The 21,526-nt window shown below is 44.2% G+C and overlaps 2 protein-coding genes and 1 pseudogene across 7 annotated transcripts in view; 2 read left to right on the top strand and 1 right to left on the bottom strand.

The window, feature by feature from the left end:
- Positions 1 to 21,526, top strand: part of Atxn2 (ataxin 2) — a 154,515-nt gene that overhangs the window by 97,144 nt on the left and 35,845 nt on the right. For 4 of the 6 annotated variants that reach the window (XM_045132102.1, XM_045132101.1, XM_045132098.1 and 1 more), the window contains 2 exons: positions 873 to 1,025; positions 1,375 to 1,441. In XM_045132102.1, the coding sequence (XP_044988037.1) occupies positions 873 to 1,025; positions 1,375 to 1,441 (220 nt within the window). The remainder of the gene's footprint in view (positions 1 to 872; positions 1,026 to 1,374; positions 1,442 to 21,526) is intronic. The other 2 variants (XM_045132103.1, XM_045132099.1) reach the window with 1 other exon arrangement.
- Positions 3,875 to 11,321, bottom strand: LOC123454164 (annotated as a pseudogene).
- On the top strand, positions 12,710 to 14,761 carry LOC123454037 (pre-B-cell leukemia transcription factor 2-like). Its single transcript, XM_045132104.1, is given in 3 exon segments — positions 12,710 to 12,831; positions 12,833 to 13,103; positions 13,106 to 14,761. Coding segments are annotated over 3 exon segments (1,290 nt in total). The 3' UTR covers positions 14,003 to 14,761.

The raw sequence follows: 21,526 nt of genomic DNA, 5'->3' as shown, positions 1-21,526 counted from the left end.
GACCCAGGCTTGAGGCTCACTTCCCCAGTACCCATTAAGCCAGATGCACAAGGTGGTGCATGCATCTGGAATTTGTTTGCAGTGGCTGGAGGTCCTGGTGTGCACCCATATTCATTCATTCATATTCTCTCTCTCTATCTTTGTGCCTCTTTCTCTCTCTGTCTGTAGCTCTCAAATAAACAAAAATAAAATTTAAAAATATATTAAAACTGGGCTGGAGAGATGACTTAGCAGTCAAGGCATTTGCCTGAAAAGCCAAAGGATCCTGGTTTAATTCTCCAGAACCCACGTAAGCCAGATGCACAAGGGGGCACATGCATCTGGAGTTTGTTTGCAGTGGCAGGTGGAGGCCCTAGTGCACCCATTCTCTCTCTCTCCCCCTCCCTCTTTTTCTCTCTGTCACTCTCAAATATATAAATAAAAATAAACAAAAAGTTTTAAAAAATGTACATAGGTGCTTGTCTGCAAAGCCAAAGGACCAGGTTCAATTCCCCAGGACCCATTTAATCCACACACACACAAGGTGGTGGCTCATGTGTCTGGGATTTGTTTGCAGCGGCTGGAGGCCCTGGCATGCCCTTTCATATCCCTCTCTTTCCTTGCCTCTTTCCCTCTCAAATAAGTAAATAAAATAAGTAAATTAAACATAATAAAAAATTTTAATTGAAAGTGACACATACCTTTAATCCCAGTAGTTAGGAGTCTGAGATAGTAGAATTGCTGTGAGTCTGAGGCCACCCTGGGCTACAATGAGAAACTGCTTCAAAACCAAAAAAGAAAAAGAAAGGACAAACTGGAAAATTATTTACTAAATTACATTAGTAGCTGACTTTTCACCTTGAGGTGGTTTAATGTTATTTTTATTTTTGTAGCCAAAGCCTTCTACTACCCCAACTTCACCTCGTCCTCAAGCACAACCTAGCCCATCTATGGTGGGTCATCAACAGCCAACTCCAGTTTATACTCAACCTGTCTGTTTTGCACCAAATATGATGTATCCTGTCCCAGTGAGCCCAGGAGTGCAAGTAAGTCATAGAATTTGGTACTCACTTGTCCCCCTCCTCCCACTTGTTTGTATTTGGTATAAGATCTTTAGGTATGTGTTAATTAACTTCAGGCCTGGTGGCATATAGAAATGTTTGAAAAAGTGATACCTTTCCCAGGCTTGGTATATTCTTAGTATATGCATCTGAATCTGAGAAGAGCTGCTGCTAAGAAAACAGCTTACATTTACTGTGGACTGCAGTTACTTGTGGGTTTTATTTTAGTTTTTAGTACGTTAGAATCAGGAAACCTCAGAGAAAGCTTTATTGTCAGCTCTAATTAAAGAGGGTGATAAGAACCTAATGATTTTTTTTTTTTAATTTTCTCAAGCCTTTATACCCCATACCCATGACGCCTATGCCAGTGAACCAAGCCAAGACATATAGAGCAGGTAAAGGTGAGAATAATCCTGCCTGTGTTTGCTTATAGTCTGCATGCTGCATGAATTAAGGGGCACAATATACAATTACTTGTTGGTTTCAGTTTTGACTTGTAGTCTGTGTTCGCTTTTGATGACCAACATTAGGTATTCAGATGAATTTATTTTTGTTCTTTTTCTTTTTTTTTTCAAGTTAGGGTTTCACTCTAGCTCAAGCTGACCTAGAATTCACTATGTAGTCTCCGGGTGGCCTCAAACTCATTGTGATATTCCTACTACTGCCCTCCTTAGTGCTGGGACAGTGTGCATTACCAGTGCAGGCTAGATGAATTTTTATCAATACAAAGTAGAGTGGGGGGCTGGAGCCATAGCTTAGCAGTTGAGGCACTTGCTACGAAGCCTACAGACCCAGGTACAATTCTCCAAGTCCCACATAAGCCAGATGCACATGGTGGCCCATGCATCTGGAATTTGTTTGTACTGGCTAGAGGCCCTGGCATGCTCATTCTTTCTCTCCTCTTTTCTGTCTCTAATAAATAAACAAATATAAATTATTATTTTTTTTTCTTAAAAAGAAAGAAAAAAATAACAGTAAGGTGGGGATTGGAGAAATGACTTACCCATTTGCCTACAAAGCCCAAGGAACCATGTTTGATTTCCCCAGTACCCACATAAGCCAGATGCACAAGGTAGCACATGTATCTGGAGTTCATTTACAGTGGCTGGAGGCCCTCGCGTGCCATTCATTCTCAATTCTCATTCTCCCTCCCTCATTGTTTATTAACAAGCAAAACAAATAAAATGTTTTTTAAAGTGGGGTGCAAACAATATTATTCTGAAATCAAAGCAAGATAAAAAAATGCTTAGTTGAGTGTGGTGGCCCACGCCTTTAATCCGAACACTCAGGAGCCTGAGGGCAGCCTGGGATAGAAGACACACAGTTAAATTCTTTTCTTATTTTAGCGGGATAGGTGTAGTTTTGAGGTAGCCTTTTATTCTTGCCCAGGCTGATCTGGCACTCACTTTATAGTCCCATGCTGACCTCAAACTCACAGCCACTGAGTGATCTGCCTACCTCAGCCTCCTAAGTGTTGGAATTAAAGATGTGCACCACCACGTCTAGTGACAACATTTTTAAGCCAGGCATGGTGAGAATTTCACCACTTGGAAGAGTTATAGGAGGAAGTCAGGAGTCCAAGGTCATCATTGGCTACATCTTAATTCCAATGTCATCTTGGGCCATGTGACCCTCTCTCAAAACTAAAAGTGGGAAGAAGTACTCATTGGTTGTGATTGTTTGGTATCTTCTTCCAAAAGAAACTGTGAATTTTTTTTTAAGTTATTTTATTTGCAGGGCATGGTGACATATGCCTTTAATCACAGTGCTTAGAGGTAGGAAGGTTGCTGTGTGTTTGAGGCCAACCTGTGGCTACAGACTCAGTTCCAAGTTAGCCTGAGCTAGTGAGAGTCCTTACCTCAAAAAAAGAGGCAGGAGAAATGGCTTAGCAGTTAAGACGTTTGCCTGCGAAGCCTAAGGACCCAGGTCCCATTACCCAGTTCTCAAGCCAGATGCACATGGTGGCACATGCATTTCAAGTTGGTTTGCAGTGGCTAGAGGTCTTGGAATACTCATTCTCTCTCTCTTCCTCTCTTTCTCAAATAATAATTTTTTTAAAAAAGTTAATTTTTTTTCAAGCATTTATCTTATGTATTTATTTGACAGAGAAAATGGGCATGCCAGGGCCTTTAGCCACTGCAAACAAAACTCCAGAAGCATGCATCTTGTGCATCTGGCTTACATGGGTCCTGGAGAATTGAACAAGGGTCCTTTGGCTTTGTAGGCAAATGCCTTAACCACTAAGCCATCCCTCCAGCCCTAAAAAATAATTTTTTTTAAATTTTTATTAACATTTTCCATGATTATAAAATATATCCCATGGTAATTCCCTCCCTCCCCACCCCCACACTTTTCCATTTGAAATTCCATTCTCCATCATATTACCTCCCCATTACAATCATTGTAATTACATATATACAATATCAACCTATTAAGTATCCTCCTCCCTTCCTTTCTCTACCCTTTATGTCTCCTTTTTAACTTACTGGCCTCCGCTACTAAGTAAAAAACAATTTTTTTTTTTGCATGTTTTGTGGGTATATGCATCCACACACACATGTGTCTGGGCCTCTTGCCACTGTAAATTAACACTAGACATTTTTTGTTGTTTTTTCAAGGTAGAGTCTCACTATAGCTCAGGTTGACCTGGAATTCACTATGTAGTCTCAGGCTGGCCTCAAACTCATGGCAATTCTCCTACCTCTGCCTCCTGAGGGCTGGAATTAAAGGTTTGTGACACCATACCCAGCCATTTTTGCCACTTTTTAATCTGGTTTACGTGGATAGTTTGGGGATCCAACCCGTTTGTCAGGCTTTCAATCAAGCAAGTGTCTTTATCCAGTTTCTGAGCCCAGTTGTGTAGTTTTGACCTGAAATCTGTATAAAAATTGAAACTAAATTGAAAGAGGTTTTATGTGTTTTGTTTTGAGAATAGCTTTCATTTGCTCAAGTTGTCCTTGAACTTACTATGTAGTTGAGATTTTCCTTCATGGCAGGGAGGCATGGTGGCAGCAGCATGAAGCAGCTGGCCCCATTCAATCCAGAGTTAGGAAGCCAAGAGTGAAGAATGCTGATGCTCAGCTTGCTTTCTCCTTTTATTCAGCCCTATACCCATGCCCATGGAATGCTAGGCCATAGTTCTGGTGGATCTTCCCATCTTTATTAACCTGCTCTAGAAACTCTTTCACAGACATCCACAGAAGTTAATTGTAGGCCCTGTCCAAGATGACAATGACTATTAAATCACAATAGGTAACAAGATGTTTACCTGTTCACATACACTTTTTTCTGTACTGAAGACTTAAAACAAATCCCAGATACAGCATTTAATTCTTACAAATGTGGTATGTATGTATGCTACTTACATCTTTGCTTTCCCTTGAAATTTTTTTCTATTCATTTGCAAGGAGATAAAGAATGAAAATGAATGTGTGTGGGTGCACCAGGGCTTCCTTTAATTCCAAATGATCTCCTAATGCATCACTTTGTAGGTCTGGCTTTATGTGGGAACCAGGAAATTGAACCAAGTGAGCCTTTCAAGCTCAGCCATCTTTCCAGCCACTGCTTTCCCTTTAAAAAAAAAAACAAAAAACTACATATTTATATAGATACAGAGTGGTCATGCCAGGGCCTCTTCCCTCTGTAGTTGAACTGCAGACACATGTGCCACCTTGTGCATCTGGCCTTTCATGGGCACTGGAGACTTAAACCCAGGTGGTCAGGTTCTACAAGCAAGCTCCTTTAACTGCGGAGCCATCTGTCCAGCCCTATTTATTTTATTTTTTTTTTAACATTTATTTATTTGAGAGAGAGGAAGTAGATAGAATGAGAGAGAATGGGCACACCAGGGCCTCTAGCTGCTACAAATGAACTCAGGTTGCATTTGCCACTTTGTGCATCTGGCTTTTATGTGGGTAATGGTGAATTGAACTTGGTTTGTTAGGTCTTACCACTAAGCCATCTCTCCAGTACTCCCCCCTTTGCCTCTCCCACTCCCTGAGATAGAGTCTCACTTTAGCCCAGGCTGACCTGGAACTCACTCTGTAGTCCCAGGCTGATATCAAACTCCCAGAGATCCTCCTACCTCTGTCTTCCCAGTGCTGATATTAAAGGCATGTGCCACTATGCATACCTGGCTCTCTTCCCCCATCCCCCCACCCCCTGCCATTTTTTGAGTTAGGGTCTCACTCTAGCCAGGCTGACCTGTAATTGAGTATGTTGTCTCTGAGTGCCCTTGAATTCATGGTGATCAGCCTGTCTCTGGAGTGTAGGGATTAAAGATGTGTGACACCACACTTAGCTATTTTTTTTATTTGTTATTTATTTTTTATTTTTGGTTTTCAAGGTAGGGTTCCCAGGTCCAGCAAGCTATGTAGCTATTTGAAATAATGTTTTCTGTGACTTTTTTTTTTTTTTTTTTTTTGAGGTAGTGTCTCCCTCTAGCTCAGGCTAACCTGGAACTCACTCTATAGTCCCAGGGTAGTCTTGAATTTACAGCAGTCCTCCTACTTCTGCCTCCCATGTGCTGGGATTAAAGGCGTGCACCACCACACCCAGCTTCAGAGATGGTGATTTCTGAATTCCTAGCATATTTTATTATGTATTAGTTGGAATTTTTTCTGTAATGTACTCTTCAACTGTGGAGAAAGCTATTTGGTTACTTGAAATAGTTTGTGGAGCAAAGAAGAATAACTACTTAACATATTTCCAGTTTTCGGAGAGTTGGCACTCTTCTTACTACTTCCAGTTGGACTCACTGAAGCTTTGTTTTTATTTTATCTTTCAAGGATGTAAGAACTTTCTCTCTCATGCAGAGTCTTAGCTCTTGGTGACCTAGAACTTACTTTGTAGCCCTAGGCTGGCATTGAACTCAGAGATTTTGCTATTTCAGCTTCCTGGTTTTGGGACTAAAAGCATGCATCACCACATGTTGCCAAGATATAACTTACTCCATCCCTATTATTTTATATTTTTCAAGTTAGGGCCTTGCTCTAGCCTAGGTTGACCTGCAATTCATTATGTAGTCTCAGTGCTCTTGAATCCATTTTACTTTTTTATAATATTTTTTATAATTTTATTTTTCCTCCATTTAAAATTTTTGAGAACATGTATTTTTATCCATTCATTGTGTTGTTGAATGTCCTTTTTTTTAAGGTAGGATCTCATTCTAGCCCAGGTTGACCTAAAACTTACTTTAGTTCCAGGGTGGCCTCAACTTCACAGTAATTTTTTTTTTTTTTGCCCTGAGGTAGGGTCTCTATTCCACGCTGACCTGGAATTCACTATGGAGTCCCAGGGTGGCCTCAAACTAACAATGATCCTCCTACCTCTGCCTCCCTAGTGCTGGGATTAAAGGCTTGCACCACCATGCCTGGCTTCTGAATGTCCTTTGTAAAATATATTTTTATTTATTTACAAACAGAATGAAAACAGGCCTGCCAGGGCTTACTTCTGCAAATGAACTACATACACCTGTACCATATTGCATATCTAGCTTTATATGGGTACTAGGGAACTACACCCAGTCTACATGCTTTGTAAGCAAGCACCTTTAATCACTGAGCCATCTCTCCAGCCCTCAATTATCTTTGTTTTGTTTTTGGAGGGATTGTTTTGTTTCTCAATTGTTTGAGGTAGGGTCTCACTCTAGCCCAGGTTGACATGGAGTTCATGATGTAGTCTCAGGGTGGCCTTGAACTGCCCGACTTGTTTTTCTTTTTCTTCCTTCCTTTTTTTTTTTTTAAATGTAGGGTCACACTGTAGCCCAGTAGTCCCCCATGGCCTCAGACTTAAAGCAATCCTCCTACCTCTGCTGGGATCAAAGGTATGCGCTGCTATGCCTAAGCCTTTTTATACAGTTTTTGTTTGTTTTGCAACAAGTAGTCCAGGCCAGTCTCCAGTACTCTAGAACTTGCAAGCCTCCTGCTTCCACCTCCAGATTGTACACATGAGCCAATATATCCAGTTTTGTGAAATGCTGTGGATGGAAATTGCTCAGTGTTTGCTGCATGGTCTTTGGAAGTTCTGTGATGTGCTGTTGCTTACCCAAGAACACCTTGTATGCTGTCATCCAATACAGCCATACACACACACACACACACACACACACACACACACACACATGTATGTGTGTGTGTATATATGTATATATTTTTTATTTATTTATTTTTTCCCTTTGACACAGACCAAGCAGGACTTAAAATCACCTATAGCAAAGGTTCATCTTAACTTTGGATACTTCTGTCTCCATGTCCCAAATGCTGGCATTTCAGGCATGTGCCACCAAGACCTAATCAGTATGCTGTTTTTTTTGTTGTTGGTTTGTTTGCTAGTTTTTGTTTTTGTTTTTGTTTTTTGTTGTTTGTTTTTTGTTTTCCCAAGGTAGGGTCTGACCTGGAATTCACTATGTAGTTTCATAACAACCCTCCTACCTCTTCCTCCTGGATGCTAGTATTAGAGGCATGCCCTAGCACACCTGGAAGTGTTGTTTTCTAAGCCACTTAAGATGTTCTAGGGGCTAGAGAGATGGCTTAGGGGTTAAGGCACTTGCTTACAAAGCCTAAGGACCCAGGTTTGTTTCTCCAGGTCGCATATAAGCCAGATGGACAAGGTGGCGCATGCATCTGGAGTGAGTGTGCAATGGCTACAGACCCTGGCACATCCATTCTCATTCTCTCTTTCTCTTTCACTGCCCCTCCCTCCCTCCCTCCCTCCCTCTCCTTCTCTTAGTCTGTAATAAATAAATTTCAAAAGTTCTAACAACAGCTTGCTCTGTGGGTAGATTAATCCAGTTGAATTTGTTTTTCACATTTAGGTATAGGTCTTTTATAATTATTCTTAATCTTAAATAGTAGATAAGGGGTCCGGGCGTGGTGGTGCACGCCTTTATAATCCCAGCACTTGGGAGGCAGAGGTAGGACGATCTCCACGAGTTCAGGGCCACCCTGAGAATACAGAGTGAATTCCAGGTCAGCCTGAACTAGAGTGAGACCCTACCTCAAAAACAAAATAAAACAAAAAAAAAAAGTAGATGATAAGGGGGCTGGAGATAGATGTCTTAGCAGTGAAGGTGTTTGTTTGTGAAGCCTAAGGACGCCGGTTCAGTTACCCAGGACCCATGCAAGCCAGATGCACAAGGGTGCACAGGCACGTGACGTTCGTTTACAGTGGCTGGAGGCCCTGGCATTCCCATTCTTATTCATTCCTCCCCCCCTCAAGTAAATAAATAAAGTAGATATGTGTTTGTAAAGTGAGAATTATATTAAAATTTTTATCTGGGGAAGTTTGGCTTCCATACCAGATTTCCTGTGGTATCTTCCTTCATCATTTCTTTCTATCTCCACAGTTGGATCTCCTCTTCTATCAGCCACAGAGGATCATTTAAAAGTAACATTTGCTTATCCCTACAATGTTCATATTTTTCTGTGCTGACTTTAATTTTATTTATTTGAAAGAAAAAGATAGAATGAGGGTTTCCAGCCATGCAAACAAACTCCAGATACATGTGCCACCTTGTGCATCAGATTTTTTTAATTTTTGTTTTTGTTTTTCAAGGTAGGGTTTCACTGTAGTCCAGGCTGACCTGGAACTCACTATGTAGTCTCAGGGTGGCTTCGAACTTGTGGCGATCCTCCTACCTCTGCCTCTGGAGTGCTGAGATTGAAGGCATGTGCCACCATGCCTGGCTTTTTTTTTTGTTGTTGTTGTTGTTTGTTTTTTGAGGTAGGGTCTCACTCTAGCTAAGGCTGACCTGGAATTCACAGTGATCCTCCTACCTCTGCCTCCTGAGTGCTGGAATTAAAGGCATGTGTCACCACACTCGGCTAAAAATTTTATTTAAGATAGAGAAAAGGGGAGAGAGAGTGTATTGGGCATGCCAGGGCCTCTAGCCAGTGCAAACAAACTCCAGATGCATATACCACCTTGTGCATCTGGCTTATGTGGGACCTGGAGAATTGAACCTGGGTCCTTAGACTTTAGAGGCATGCGTCTTAACCACTAAGCCATCTCTCCATCCAGAGAAACAGACTTTTAAAGCTGCCAACATGTGGACCTAAGGCAAACTGAGGCTTTTAAGGAGAAATTAAGAGTAAAGCTGTAAACATATGGAAAGTAGACTCTGGGAGCTTGAATAGGGAGACTTAAGAGGAACCGGCATGACATCAGACTGTGCTTTTCCATGAAGGGAAATTAAGAGGGCTCAAGGGAAATTGAGAGGGTAGATATGAAAGCAGAGTCCAAGAGATTCAGAGGAGAAATGCGTAATGAAGAAAGGCCAGATGTGGTGATGCATACCTTTAGTCCCAGCACTGGGGAGGCAGAGGTAGGAGGATTGCTATGAGTTTGAGGACACCCTGAAACTACACAGTGAGTTCTAGGTCAGCCTGGGCTAGAGACCCTACTTGAAGAAAACCAAAAAAGGAAAAAAAAAAGTTAGACTAATGGTTACCCCAGTTTAAAGAAACTACACAGGTAGCAGACCTAGAATTACTGAAAGAACCCACACATTCGGTTAGTGAAAACACTCATGGTGATGGGGAAGCTAGACTCACTATGTACAAAGAGAGCCAGGCAGAGGAGAACCAGAAATGAGACATTCTCAGATTGACAAACAAGGTGACCTAGTGTTTAGTAATGTGTCTTTAATTACTGAGCTATAGGAGATCTTAATATATTCTGTGTAAGTCTGGTCTCAAACATGTGATTTATGAATGCTTTTTTTTGTAGATTTTCTTTTACTTGCTTAATAGTATGCTCATTCATTCATTCATTTGTTTGTTTGTTTGTTTGTTTTTAGCACAAATATTATTAGCTTTTTCTTTTCTTTTGGTTTCTTGAGATCAGATCTCACTCTGGCTTGGCTGACCTGGAATTCACTATGTAGTCTCAGCGTGGCCTCGAACTCACAGTGATCCTCCCACCTCTGCCTCCTGAGTGCTGAGACTAAAGGCGTGCACCACCAAGCCCGGCTTCCATTTTGTTTTCTGTTCCCATCAGATACTGAGAGACTGTAAGAGCGAACAGTGTCCTCAACGGCTGACAGATGTGCCTTGCACTCTTCCGTTCTGGGTTCGTAGTTAGAAAGTTTGGTCAGATCTTCATCTCTGGCATGGAGAGCATGTTGCTCCTCTTCTAGCTTTTCTTTTTCTCTTTCTTTCTTTCTTTCTTTCTTTCTTTCTTTCTTTCTTTCTTTCTTTTTTTTTTTTTTTTTCTCCAGTTTTTTGAGGCAGTGTCTCACTCTTGCCCAGGCTGACCTGGAATTCACTATGGAGTTTCAGGGTGGCCTCGAACTCACGGCAATCCTCCTACCTCTGCCTCCCGAGTGCTGGGATTAAAGGCGTGCGCCACCACGCCCGGCCTCTCTTCTAGCTTTTCAGTGGCTGTTGTTCTGTCAGAGCCATGCCGCAGGAGTTCGTCTTGTCTTCACAGTCCAAATATTTTGTGGTGTGCTGTCTTCCAAATCTCTTAGCCATTCAGTGAGCAATTTTATCTCTCACTCAACTGAATTATTTTGGACAATGACTTCAGAGTGTATGTTTTGCTTCTGATTTGACAATGTCTGTGTTAGCATTCATTTCTTTTAGAGTTCTTGTCCAGAAATCTGTAATGTTCTGGAATTTTGCATCAAGGTTTTACGTCTTTTGAGTATATTTTCAATGTCATGTATGTAGGCTAGATACTTCATTTCAGACTTGGTCATCAGAGACATGGATGGTATAGCTTCCTACAGTATATTTTGAGTAGACAAGCTTTTCTGAAATCAAAGTGATTTGATTTTACTTTAAAGTTCTTGGAACTTGCTGCTTTCTATTTTCAGTAATTGGTATTGGTTTTCCACCTTTACAAACTTTTCTGACTGTTGAAATGCAAGCCAGGCCAGGTCCAGGCAAGTCCCTAGTGACAGCAGACAGAGGCCGTTTTGTGTGTGTGTGTGTGGGGGGGGGTGTTAATCAGAATAATCAGCCCAGACCCTGCCACCCCATACCTCTCTGCTCTTCCCTTCCTTGCTTTGCTTCTTGGGCTTCGCAGGGACTCCTGTGGGCCCAGGCTTCTTTCAGCTTTTCACCCCCAATGTTTCTGTAGGCCCAGAGGACCACAAGATGGGGCTGGCTCTTCACAAGGACAGCAGAATGTGGCACATGGTGACTCCTTGGGAAGCCTTGCCCCTCAGAAACTTGGTGCTGCCCCTAAACCAGCTTCTGGCTCTCACATAGCCATCCTTTCTCGCTTCAACAAAGTCTCTGGATTTCGCACCTCCTGGCTTTCCAGGAGCTGCAGCATACACCCGTCAGCAAAACAGCTTCCAATGTGAGGAGTCTCATGTACGCAGGCATGCACAGGCTACCAGGAACCCCAACTGTGAATCATTTAAATGTTATGAATGGGGGTTAAGCTAACCAGCTCTGATTCCAAGTTTTGGGGATCGAGCTAACCATCCACAGTGCCAGGATCAGATTTAATTATTCTGTGAATCTTAATTCTAAGAAAGGGAACTCTGCTTAGTGAAGCACTGAAGTTATTTATGAAAAAAACAGATCTAGGGAACACCTTTAGGCAAGAGATAAGGAGACACTAGATCATCCAATCTCCAGCAAAGTGGAGGCTCAAGAACATGTCTTGATTTTACTTTTGGGGGACCAGTCACCTAAACTGCCACAATCCCCCCCTCTAAAAAAAGCAACCCTGCTGAGCATGGTGGTGCATGCCTTTAATCACAGCACTCGGGAGGCAGAGGTAGTAGGATCACTGAGAGTTCGAGGCTACCCTGAGACTACATAGTGAATTCCAGGTCAGGCTGGATCAGAGTGAGACTGTACCTCCAAAAACCACAAAAAAAGCAACCCCTAACTACCATTAGGGAGTTGGGGTGATGGCCAGTGTAGGTTCTTCAAGCTGAGTGGGATTGTCTGGTGTGACCATTGGAAAACTTCAGCGTGTCCAAGAGACCCTGAAAGTGCATTTGGTCAGGTGTTGGAAGACAGTCTTTGAAGAAAATGTTGGGGAGAAAGACTTAAAGGTGTTAGGAAGAATTGGACATTCTGGCTCTTTAGGGTTCTCCTTTTGTGGGGCGAGGGTGGGGTTTTGAAGTAGGGTCTTACTCTAGCCCTAGGCTGACCTGGAATTCACTTTGTAGTCTCAGGCTGGCCTCCAACTCACAGTGATCCTCCTACCTCTGCCTCCCAAGTGTTGGGATTAAAGGTGTGAGCCACCATGCCCTGCTAGGGTACTCATTCTTTTTTTGGGGGGGTGGGGGGCTTTCATTCTTACAGACTTTAAACCTTTGGAGGGTGATCAAAGGAACCTAGGTAGATAGACTTTGATTGTCACAGGACAATCTAAATGTGAGCTGACTGTAAGAGGAGATAATATCAAAAATGATGACATAGGCTCCTCCCTCTCGCGCACACACCCCCGCCTGGGCCTCCTCTCTCTTCGGCTCCATTTTCTCCGCCGCCGGGGGCCGGGCTCTCCTGTGGGGGCCCAGCCGGTACCCCAGGTCTCCCTTCAGTGCCGGGGTGAACCCCGGGCAGGGAGAGCCGGGAGGCGGGGGTTGGGGCGGAGGGAACAGCGGCCCAGGTGAGTTTGGTGGGGGGGGAGAGGGAGGGAGGGAAGTCACCGGGCGGGGGAGGGGCGCAGCGGGGAGGGGGCCTCAGGGCCCCCCCCCAGCTATGGACGAGCGGCTACTGGGGCCGCCCCCTCCAGGCGGGGGCCGGGGAAGCCTGGGGTTGGTGGGTGGTGAGCCGGGGGGACCTGGAGAGCCTCCCGGTGGCGGAGGAGACCCCGATGGGGGAGGGGGCCCCGGGGGGCCGAGGGAAGCAAGACATCGGGGACATTCTACAGCAGATAATGACCATCACCGACCAGAGCCTGGATGAGGCCCAGGCCAAGAAACATGCTCTAAACTGCCACCGAATGAAGCCTGCTCTCTTTAGTGTCCTGTGTGAAATCAAAGAGAAAACCGGCCTCAGCATTCGAAGCTCCCAGGAGGAGGAGCTGGTGGACCCGCAGCTGATGCGCTTGGACAACATGCTTCTGGCAGAGGGTGTGGCTGGGCCTGAAAAAGGGGGGGGGGCTCTGCAGCAGCAGCTGCAGCCGCTGCAGCCTCTGGGGGTGGCGTGTCCCCTGACAACTCCATTGAACACTCGGACTACCGCAGCAAGCTTGCCCAGATCCGCCACATCTACCACTCGGAGCTGGAGAAGTATGAGCAGGCATGTAACAAGTTCACAACCCATGTCATGAACCTGCTGAGGGAACAGAGCCGCACCAGGCCCGTGGCCCCCAAGGAGATGGAGCGAATGGTGAGCATCATCCATCACAAGTTCAGCGCCATCCAGATGCAGCTCAAGCAGAGCACCTGCGAGGCTGTCATGATCCTGTGCTCCCGCTTCCTGGATGCCAGACGGAAACGCCGGAACTTCAGCAAACAGGCCACTGAGATCCTGAACGAATATTTCTACTCCCACCTGAGTAACCCATACCCCAGTGAGGAGGCTAAGGAAGAGCTCGCCAAGAAGTGTGGCATCACCGTCTCTCAGGTCTCCAACTGGTTTGGCAACAAGCGGATTTGCTATAAGAAAAACATTGGAAAGTTCCAGGAGGAGGCAAATATCTATGCTGTGAAGATGGCCGTGTCAGTTGCCCAGGGAGGCCACAGCCGCACCAGTTCCCCTACACCCCCTTCCTCTGCAGGCTCTGGCGGCTCTTTCAATCTCTCAGGATCCGGAGACATGTTTCTGGGAATTCCTGGCCTCAATGGAGACTCCTATTCTACTTCCCAGGTGGAATCACTCCGACACTCCATGGGGCCAGGGAGCTACGGGGATAGCCTTGGGGGAGGCCAGATGTACAGTCCTCGGGAGATGCGGGCCAATGGTGGCTGGCAGGAAGCTGTGACCCCATCCTCAGTGACATCCCCAACAGAGGGACCAGGAAGTGTTCATTCTGACACCTCCAACTAATACCACCCCTCAGGGTCTTAGGAGTGGGCGCTCCCACAAGACCACTCTTGAAGAGGACACAGGCATCTAGAGGACAAACCCCAAACAGAAGCACAAAACAGAAGGGCAAATGGGGTTGTGCCCTCCCTGACTAGACTGCAGTGCTGGGGTGCTGACTACGTGGCAGGGAGAATGGGGCTCCTAAGGGAAGAGTGGGGTCTGTCTCCCCTTTACTTTCCTTTTTCCGGTCTTTCTCTTCTCCCTTGTCTTACGCAGAAGATACCTATTTTAGAATCCTCTCTTCCTCTCTCATATACACACCCACATACAACTATTCTGTTTGTTTCTCTGGGCTCCCTGCCCTCCCCCAACTTTCCCTTCCCCACCCCACTTATATGCTCTGGAATCTGGAGACGTCAGCCCTGCCCGACCCAGAGATGCCAAAAATGGGGACTCCTGGACAGAGGACATGGGCCACGCCCCTGTGCATCCCCACTCCCTGCCCCTCCAGACGGCTTTATTACCTCATACGCAGCTCATCTTAAACCAATAGAATTGCTCGGTGGACGAGAGTGTCTGACTCAGATATCTACCTCGGAGGGAGTTTCTGCTACTTTAGGGAATTGTTGACTGGGTTTTAGGGTTTAACTTTTTTTTTTTGTTTGTTTTAAAGAACAGAAACCCTGGGACCCATCTGTATTTTGGGGGATTTTGTTGTTGGTTCCCAACTTTTAATTTAGTTTTGGGAAGTAGGTGGGTTGTTTTTATTTTTTAAGTAAGCATACAGGTTTCTTCTTTTATTTCTTGCTGTCCCATGTTAGAGGTGATGGCCAAAGGGGTCCTGGTAAGAGAATGGGACAAACCGAACAGGTGAAGGGCACCTGGCTATAGGCCTGCCCATTGGGAAGTGAATTTTGTGGGGTGCCAAGCCCTCCCCCCTCAGAGTTGCTTGGGTTTCTTATCTTGTGCAACCAAGTGTCTGCTGTATTTGACATGGAGGCCTGAGGGGCTTGCCTTACTGACCTCATGTCTGATCCCCTCCCCCTCAACTCTTGAACAATTCACACCACCCTTGATAATTTTGAGAGAATCAAAGATGCTACCATGTGTGACATGTTAATTTTAAAAAGTTTGCAGATTGGAGAAGAATGAATGAGGGGTTCTTGCCATATATGGGCCAAGGGCTTTGATATGTATCTCCCTCAGTGTCCCCAGAAATAAGTTATCTTTTTCTCCTCATGCCAAAATCGGGGTGGGGTGAGGAGGGAGGTCACAAAAAGCCAGGTTTGGGGGAAAAGTAATGACACTGTTCCATCCTCAGCCCTGAACCCTTCTGATCCCCTAAAACATCCTCAGGATATTACAAGACTGAGTGGGAACCCCTCCCATCAAAGACCTGGGCAGGACTGGGGCAGGTCGGGGGTATGATGGGTGTGGGTGGTGGGAGGTGGGCCAAGGGCAGTTCTCTCCTCACTTGTAAACTTGTAGTTTCACGGAAAAAAAAAAAATCAATTTTAAATAAAGAAATTTCTTCGTTCAAAAAAAAAAAAAAATGATGACATAGGTGCTGGAGAGATGGCTTAGCAGTTAAGGCGTTTGCCTGCAAAGCCAAAGGACCCAGGTTCTATTTTCCAGAACCCACATTAGCCAAATGCGCAAGGGGCACACACATCTGGAGTTCGTTTGCAGTGGCTGGAGGCCCTATTACACACATTCTCTCCCTCCCACTGTCTCCCTCCCTCCTTCCCTCTCTCTTTTCTCTTTGTCAAATAAATAAATAAGAATGAAATATTATTTTTAAAATGATGACATATTTCTCTTTTACTATGAAGATGTAGAAATCCATTTCTAAAGCTGTTCATCAAATGCCATGATGGTGTCTGGCATGGTCTATACCTATTCTTGTAGATCTTATGAAACATTATTATAATTGTCAGAAATGCATAGCTTTGCCAGGCATGGTAGCACACGCCTTTCATCCCAGCACCTGGGAGGCAGAGATAGATGGATGGCTGTGAGTTCAAGGCCACTCTGAGACTGCACAGTGAATTCCAGGTCAGCCTGGGCTAGAGTAAGCACCAGGTGTTGTGGCGCATGCCTTTAATCCCAACACTTGGGAGGCAGAAGTAGGAGGATTGTCATGATTTCAAGGCCACTCTGAGACTACCTAGTGAATTCCAGGTCAGCCTGAACTAGAGTAAGACCCTACCTCAAAAAACAAACAAACAAAATAAAACATAGCCTTGGTAATGGGAGAGATGCCACTGTTGAATAAGTACTTTGCGTCCTAGCTATACTATACTTTCTGCATGTATAAGACCAAGCAGGTAGCTAATATTTAATTAAATATGTACTTTTTGATAACTTTAAAAATATTTTTAAATACTTTATTTATTTATGTGAGAGAGGGATGGGCCATCAGGGCCTCTAGACACATGTGCATGTGGGTTATGTGGATCCTACATAATTGAACCTGGTGTAAGGTTTGGGGGTGACAAAACAAACAAACAAACAAAAAACACTGGTGTGATGAAAGCTTTTATTCAGGAAAAAGCAGGAGCTACCAGGGCTGACTCATGAGGGGAGCACAGCCAACCTGATTTTTCTGGTAGTGAGCTTTATAGGGCTTTTTCAGTTGGGGGAAGGTATGAAGGGAAAAAAAAACAACTTAAATTGAATGGAAAAGTTTCTTTAGGGGAGATTATTACATTAACCATTTCAAATAGCTAGGGTGTGACACCAGAACAGCTACCAAGTGACTTACAAGATAAGGGACCAGGGAACCATGACCTGGGGCTTTGTTAGGCAAGGAGAGAATAATGGTAGTTCCTTTTGTTTGTTTGTTTATTTTTATTTATTTATTTGAAAGACAGAAAGAGAAATAGGCAGATAGAGAATGGGTGCTCCAGGGCCTCTAGCCACTGCAAACGAACTCCAGATGTGTGTGCCCCCTTGTGCATCTGGCTACCGTGGGTCCTGGGGAATCAAGCCTCAAACCAGGGTGCGTAGGCTTCACAGGCAAGCGCTTAACTGCTAAGCCATCTCTCCACCCCAAGGGTAGTTTCTGAAGAATGGATAATCCACTTTCCTATGCCTCTGTCACCATTCTGCTGACCGTGGTGACTCTATCTTGAAAGTCTGTCCCAACCTAACACCTGGGTTCTTATGCTCTGCCAGCAAGCACCTTAACCTCAGCTAAACCATCTCTCCAGCCCCTAAATGCGTACTTTTGGAGGTCAGCTGTGGCTCTTTAGAGGAGACTTTTAGAGACTTGGGAGTAGCTCTGTGGCTCAGCTTTGTGCCATCTGTTAGGCTGTCACAATTTTGCTAACCATCTGGCTTCCTTTGGAAGCATTGAGGACCTTCCCTTCTGTTTTGTTTCTCCTTTAGCATGCTGTGCACTAATAGGAATACCACCTCTGGGCCTCCATAGGCTTTCTTGGTTTATGTGTATGTTTAATACTTTGTTTATTTATTTATTTATTTAAGAGAGAAACAGAGCGAGAATGGGTCTCTAGATACTGCAAACAAACCCCAGATGTATGCGCCACCTTGTGCATATGGCTTTATGTAGGTGCTGGGAAATCAAACTCTGGTTCTTAGACTTTGTAGGCAGTTGCCTTAATTACTGAGCCATTGATTCAGCCCTCCATAATCTTTCTGATACAGAGAATAGGTGGCTTACCTGAGTTGTGGACACAATTGGGAATGTCCCATCATTTCCTGAGAGAGCAGGGTTTATCTCAATATTGGTTGCACTTTTAGCTGTGGTGTCTCCAGTTGCCTTTGGCTCCTATATATTAAGCACTTAGAAGAAGCAATTATACCCGTCTTGAAAAAATGCATGGATTTGTAAGTACAGGCAAAATATAGTGGCCCTAGAGGTTTTTTTTTTTTTTTTTTTTTTTTTCCCGAGGTAGGTTCTCCCTCTGGTCCCAGCTGACCTGGAATTTACTATGTAGTCTCAGGGTGGCTTTGAACTCGTGGCAATCCTCCTAACTATGCCTCCCAAGTCCTGGGAATAAAGGTGTACACCACCATGCCGGCTTAATTTTTTTTAAATTTATTTATTTGAGAGCAACAGAGAAAAAGAGGCAGAGAAGACAGAGAGAATGGGCACATCAGGGTCTCCAGCCACTGCAAATGAACTCCAGATGCATGTGTTACCTTATGTATCTGTTTTCCATGGGTCCTGGAGAGTCAAGCCTCAAATCAGGATCCTTAGGCTTCACAGGCAAGCACTTAACATCTAAACCATCTCTCCAGTTCCCTGGAGGTAATTTTCATCAAAAAATTTAACACACCTGAATGGAGGCCAGAGGATAGGGCCTCAGAGTTGTCTGGGTCGAAGCTGCCATACATATGTGACCTTATAGTATATTTCCTCTTTTCTGTTGCCCAGGGTTTACAGATTTAATTCCTTACCAATGGGCCCCTAAACCCAGGGTTTATGGATATTTAGACTCTTACAAATGGGACCCTGTAAAGCCTATGGATGTTTCTAAAGATTCTCCTGTGTAGGATCTATGACTGATCTTAATCACACATTGGCACATTTGGCCTCTAAGCATGCCTTAATCTGAAGCAATACTGACAAACAGACCCCCCCCAAAAAAAATTGCCCCCCCCCTCCCCCGGACACAAAATGGCCTGGCTATCCATGACCTCACAGTGCCTGACTCTACCTACACAAGACCATCATAATAGGAGGAAAAGATCATGACATCAGAATAAAAGAGAGACTGATTGAGATCGGGAGGGGATATGATGGAAAATGGAGTTTCAAAGGGCAAGTGAGTGGAGGGAAGGCATTACCATGGGATATTGTATACAATCATGGAAGTTGTTAATAAAGAAAAAAAAATCCTGTGGAGTAAATAGGATGAAAATTAAAAAAAAAAAGGCTCTGGGCTAAATAGAGCGCAAGCATTCCCTATTTAAATCTTTTGGGCTGTCAGGATTAAGAAAACCATACAGTAATTCTCCACAAACCATACAGAAACCAAACGGCATCTATAGGTAAAATGTTTTATTTCCTCTAAAACCAGGAACCAGAAAATATCAGATAAATGTAGTCATTAGCAAGTTTCTAACCATAGGGCCATTCAATAATTTCCAAGTTAGACTACATGTTAAATGGTAAACTGGCATTCCCAGCATTCAGGAGGCAGAGGTAAGAGGATCACCGTGAGTTCAAGTCCAGGCTTGGACTACATATTAAATTCCAGGGTGAGGCCCTACCTCAAAAAATAGTAAATGAAAAAATAGGTCTCTTAAGAATTCTGCCCAACTATGAACTTCTTTCTGCCAAGCAAATCAAAGCACATGATACCTTCCTATATGTAGAGTCTGGCTGTGGCATGACGTCCCATTTGCCCCAATCCTGCTGGGTGCCCTGTGGAGTTCCCCCTCTGAGCACAGGATTTTGCTTATGTGAGTCCAATCTGCACATGGTGTGTGAATCTTTGAGCACTGGCTCAGTATGTTCTAACTAGATCTCTGAGGAACTTTGAGTGTTTCTGCCAAGGACAGTGAGGGCCACTGCTTATACTCAGGAAAGGTGGGCCTTAACAAAAAGGGGGTAGAGAACCTGGATGGGAATTGAGCCATGCTAGGCATGACTGGGACTTTCCCTATGAGGAGAGTAAGGGAAAGGCTAGTTATTCCAGCTTCCTTCCCAGTTTAGCTTGGTGTATACTGACCTTGAGGTGAATCTGAGTTGGTGGTCACAACTCCTGGGTTAAATCCTCAAGCAAGAAGGTACGCACAAACTCAGTACAACAATCTCAGCAAAGTCTGTATTTCTCTTAGAGTAGCATTGTCATTTTAAAACATCATTATTGGGCTGGAAGGATGGCTTAGCAGTGAAGACATTTACCTACAAAGCCAAAGGACCCACTTTAGCCAGATTTACGGGCAGTGGGGGGGAGGATGCACGTGCCTGGAGGCCTTGGCGAACCCATTCTTTCTCTGTCAAATAAATAAATATAAATAAAATTTTAAAAAACGAATCCGCTTTTAATCCCAGCATTTGGGAGGCAAAAGTAAGAGGATCACGGTGAGTTCAAGGCCACCCTGAGATTACATAGTGAATTCTAGGTCAGCCTGAGCTATAGTGAGACCCTACCTTGAATCCTCCCCCTCCCCCCGCCAAAAAAAAAAAAATCAGTGTTATACTGAGCAAATGCAAAATATATTGTGAAGAAACTCATTGTTTTAAACACAGCATTCAACATTTGCATTTTGCTATTGGCTTTAGGAGCAAGCAGTAAAAACAGTGTGTTTTGGGTTTTGTTTGTTTTGATTTTTCGAGATATGGTCTCCCAGGCTGACCTGGAATTTACTATGTAGTCTCAGGGTAGCCTTAAACTCATGGCAGTCCTCCCACCTCTGCCTCCCTAGTGTAAGGATTAAAGGCGTGGAACACCACACCTGGCTAGAAAGTTTTTGTTGTTTTTTTTTTTTAATTTTTTATTTATTTATTTGAGAGTGATAGACACAGAGAGAACGACAGATAGAGGGAGAGAGAGAGAATAGGTGTGCCAGGGCTTCCACCCTCTGCAGACGAACTCCAGACACATGCGCCCCCTTGTGCATCTGGCTAACGTGGGACCTGGGGAACCGAGCCTTGAACCAGGGTCCTTAGGCTTCACAGGCAAGCGCTTAACCGCTAAGCCATCTCTCCAGCCCTAGAAAGTTTTAATATATCTTTTTCATACAAATTTCCCAAATCTAACAGCTGCCAAGCTCCCCTCCCCCAAGGTAGGATCTCACTCTACCTCAGGCTGACCTGGCAATCCTTCTGTCTCTTCCCAAGTGCTGGGATTAAAGAGATTAAAGATGTGCCACCACACCCAGTTCTACCAAGTTTTAACTGTGCCCAGTTCCCAAGTTGCAAAGAAGACAGAGAAGTAGATGATAGAAGAGAGAATGCTTCCAGCCATGAGAAAGTCCAGAAGTAGGAGAACAGAGAGATTCCCAGCATGCCAGTACACAACAACACACCGATAATTATTGGGTATCCCAGGGTTCTTATGAATTCAACTAATTGAAATCTGGAGCTTGGTGGTTAAGATGCTTGTCTGCGAAGACTTAAGGGACCAGGTTTGATTCCCCAGTAAGCCAGATGTACAAGGTGGTACATGCGTCTGGAGTTTTACAGTAGCTAGAGGCCCTGGCATGCCCATTCTTTCCCTCTTTCTCTGCCTCTCTGAAATAAATAAAGAAATGAATGAATGAATTACATCTTTTTCAAAAATTTTTTTGGTTTATTTTATTTATTTATTTGAGAGCGACAGAGAGAGAAAGAGGCAGATAGAGATAGAGCGAGAATGGGCGCACTAGGGCCTCCAGCCACTGCAGATGAACTCCAGACACGTGCACCCCCTTGTACATCTGGCTAACGTGGGTCCTAGGGAATCAAGCCTCGAACCAGGCTTCACAGGCAAGCACTTAACCTCTAAGCCATCTCTCCAGCCCGAATTACATCTTTTTAAAAAAGAAGTGTCTGCAGAAATGAATTAGAGGTTAAGGTGCTTGTATATG

This window comes from Jaculus jaculus, chromosome 13 (genome assembly GCF_020740685.1).
Source record: "Jaculus jaculus isolate mJacJac1 chromosome 13, mJacJac1.mat.Y.cur, whole genome shotgun sequence".
NCBI classification, from domain to species: Eukaryota; Metazoa; Chordata; class Mammalia; order Rodentia; family Dipodidae; genus Jaculus; species Jaculus jaculus.
Note: the sequence above shows the minus strand (reverse complement) of the source record. Positions and strands in the feature narration are given on the sequence as shown.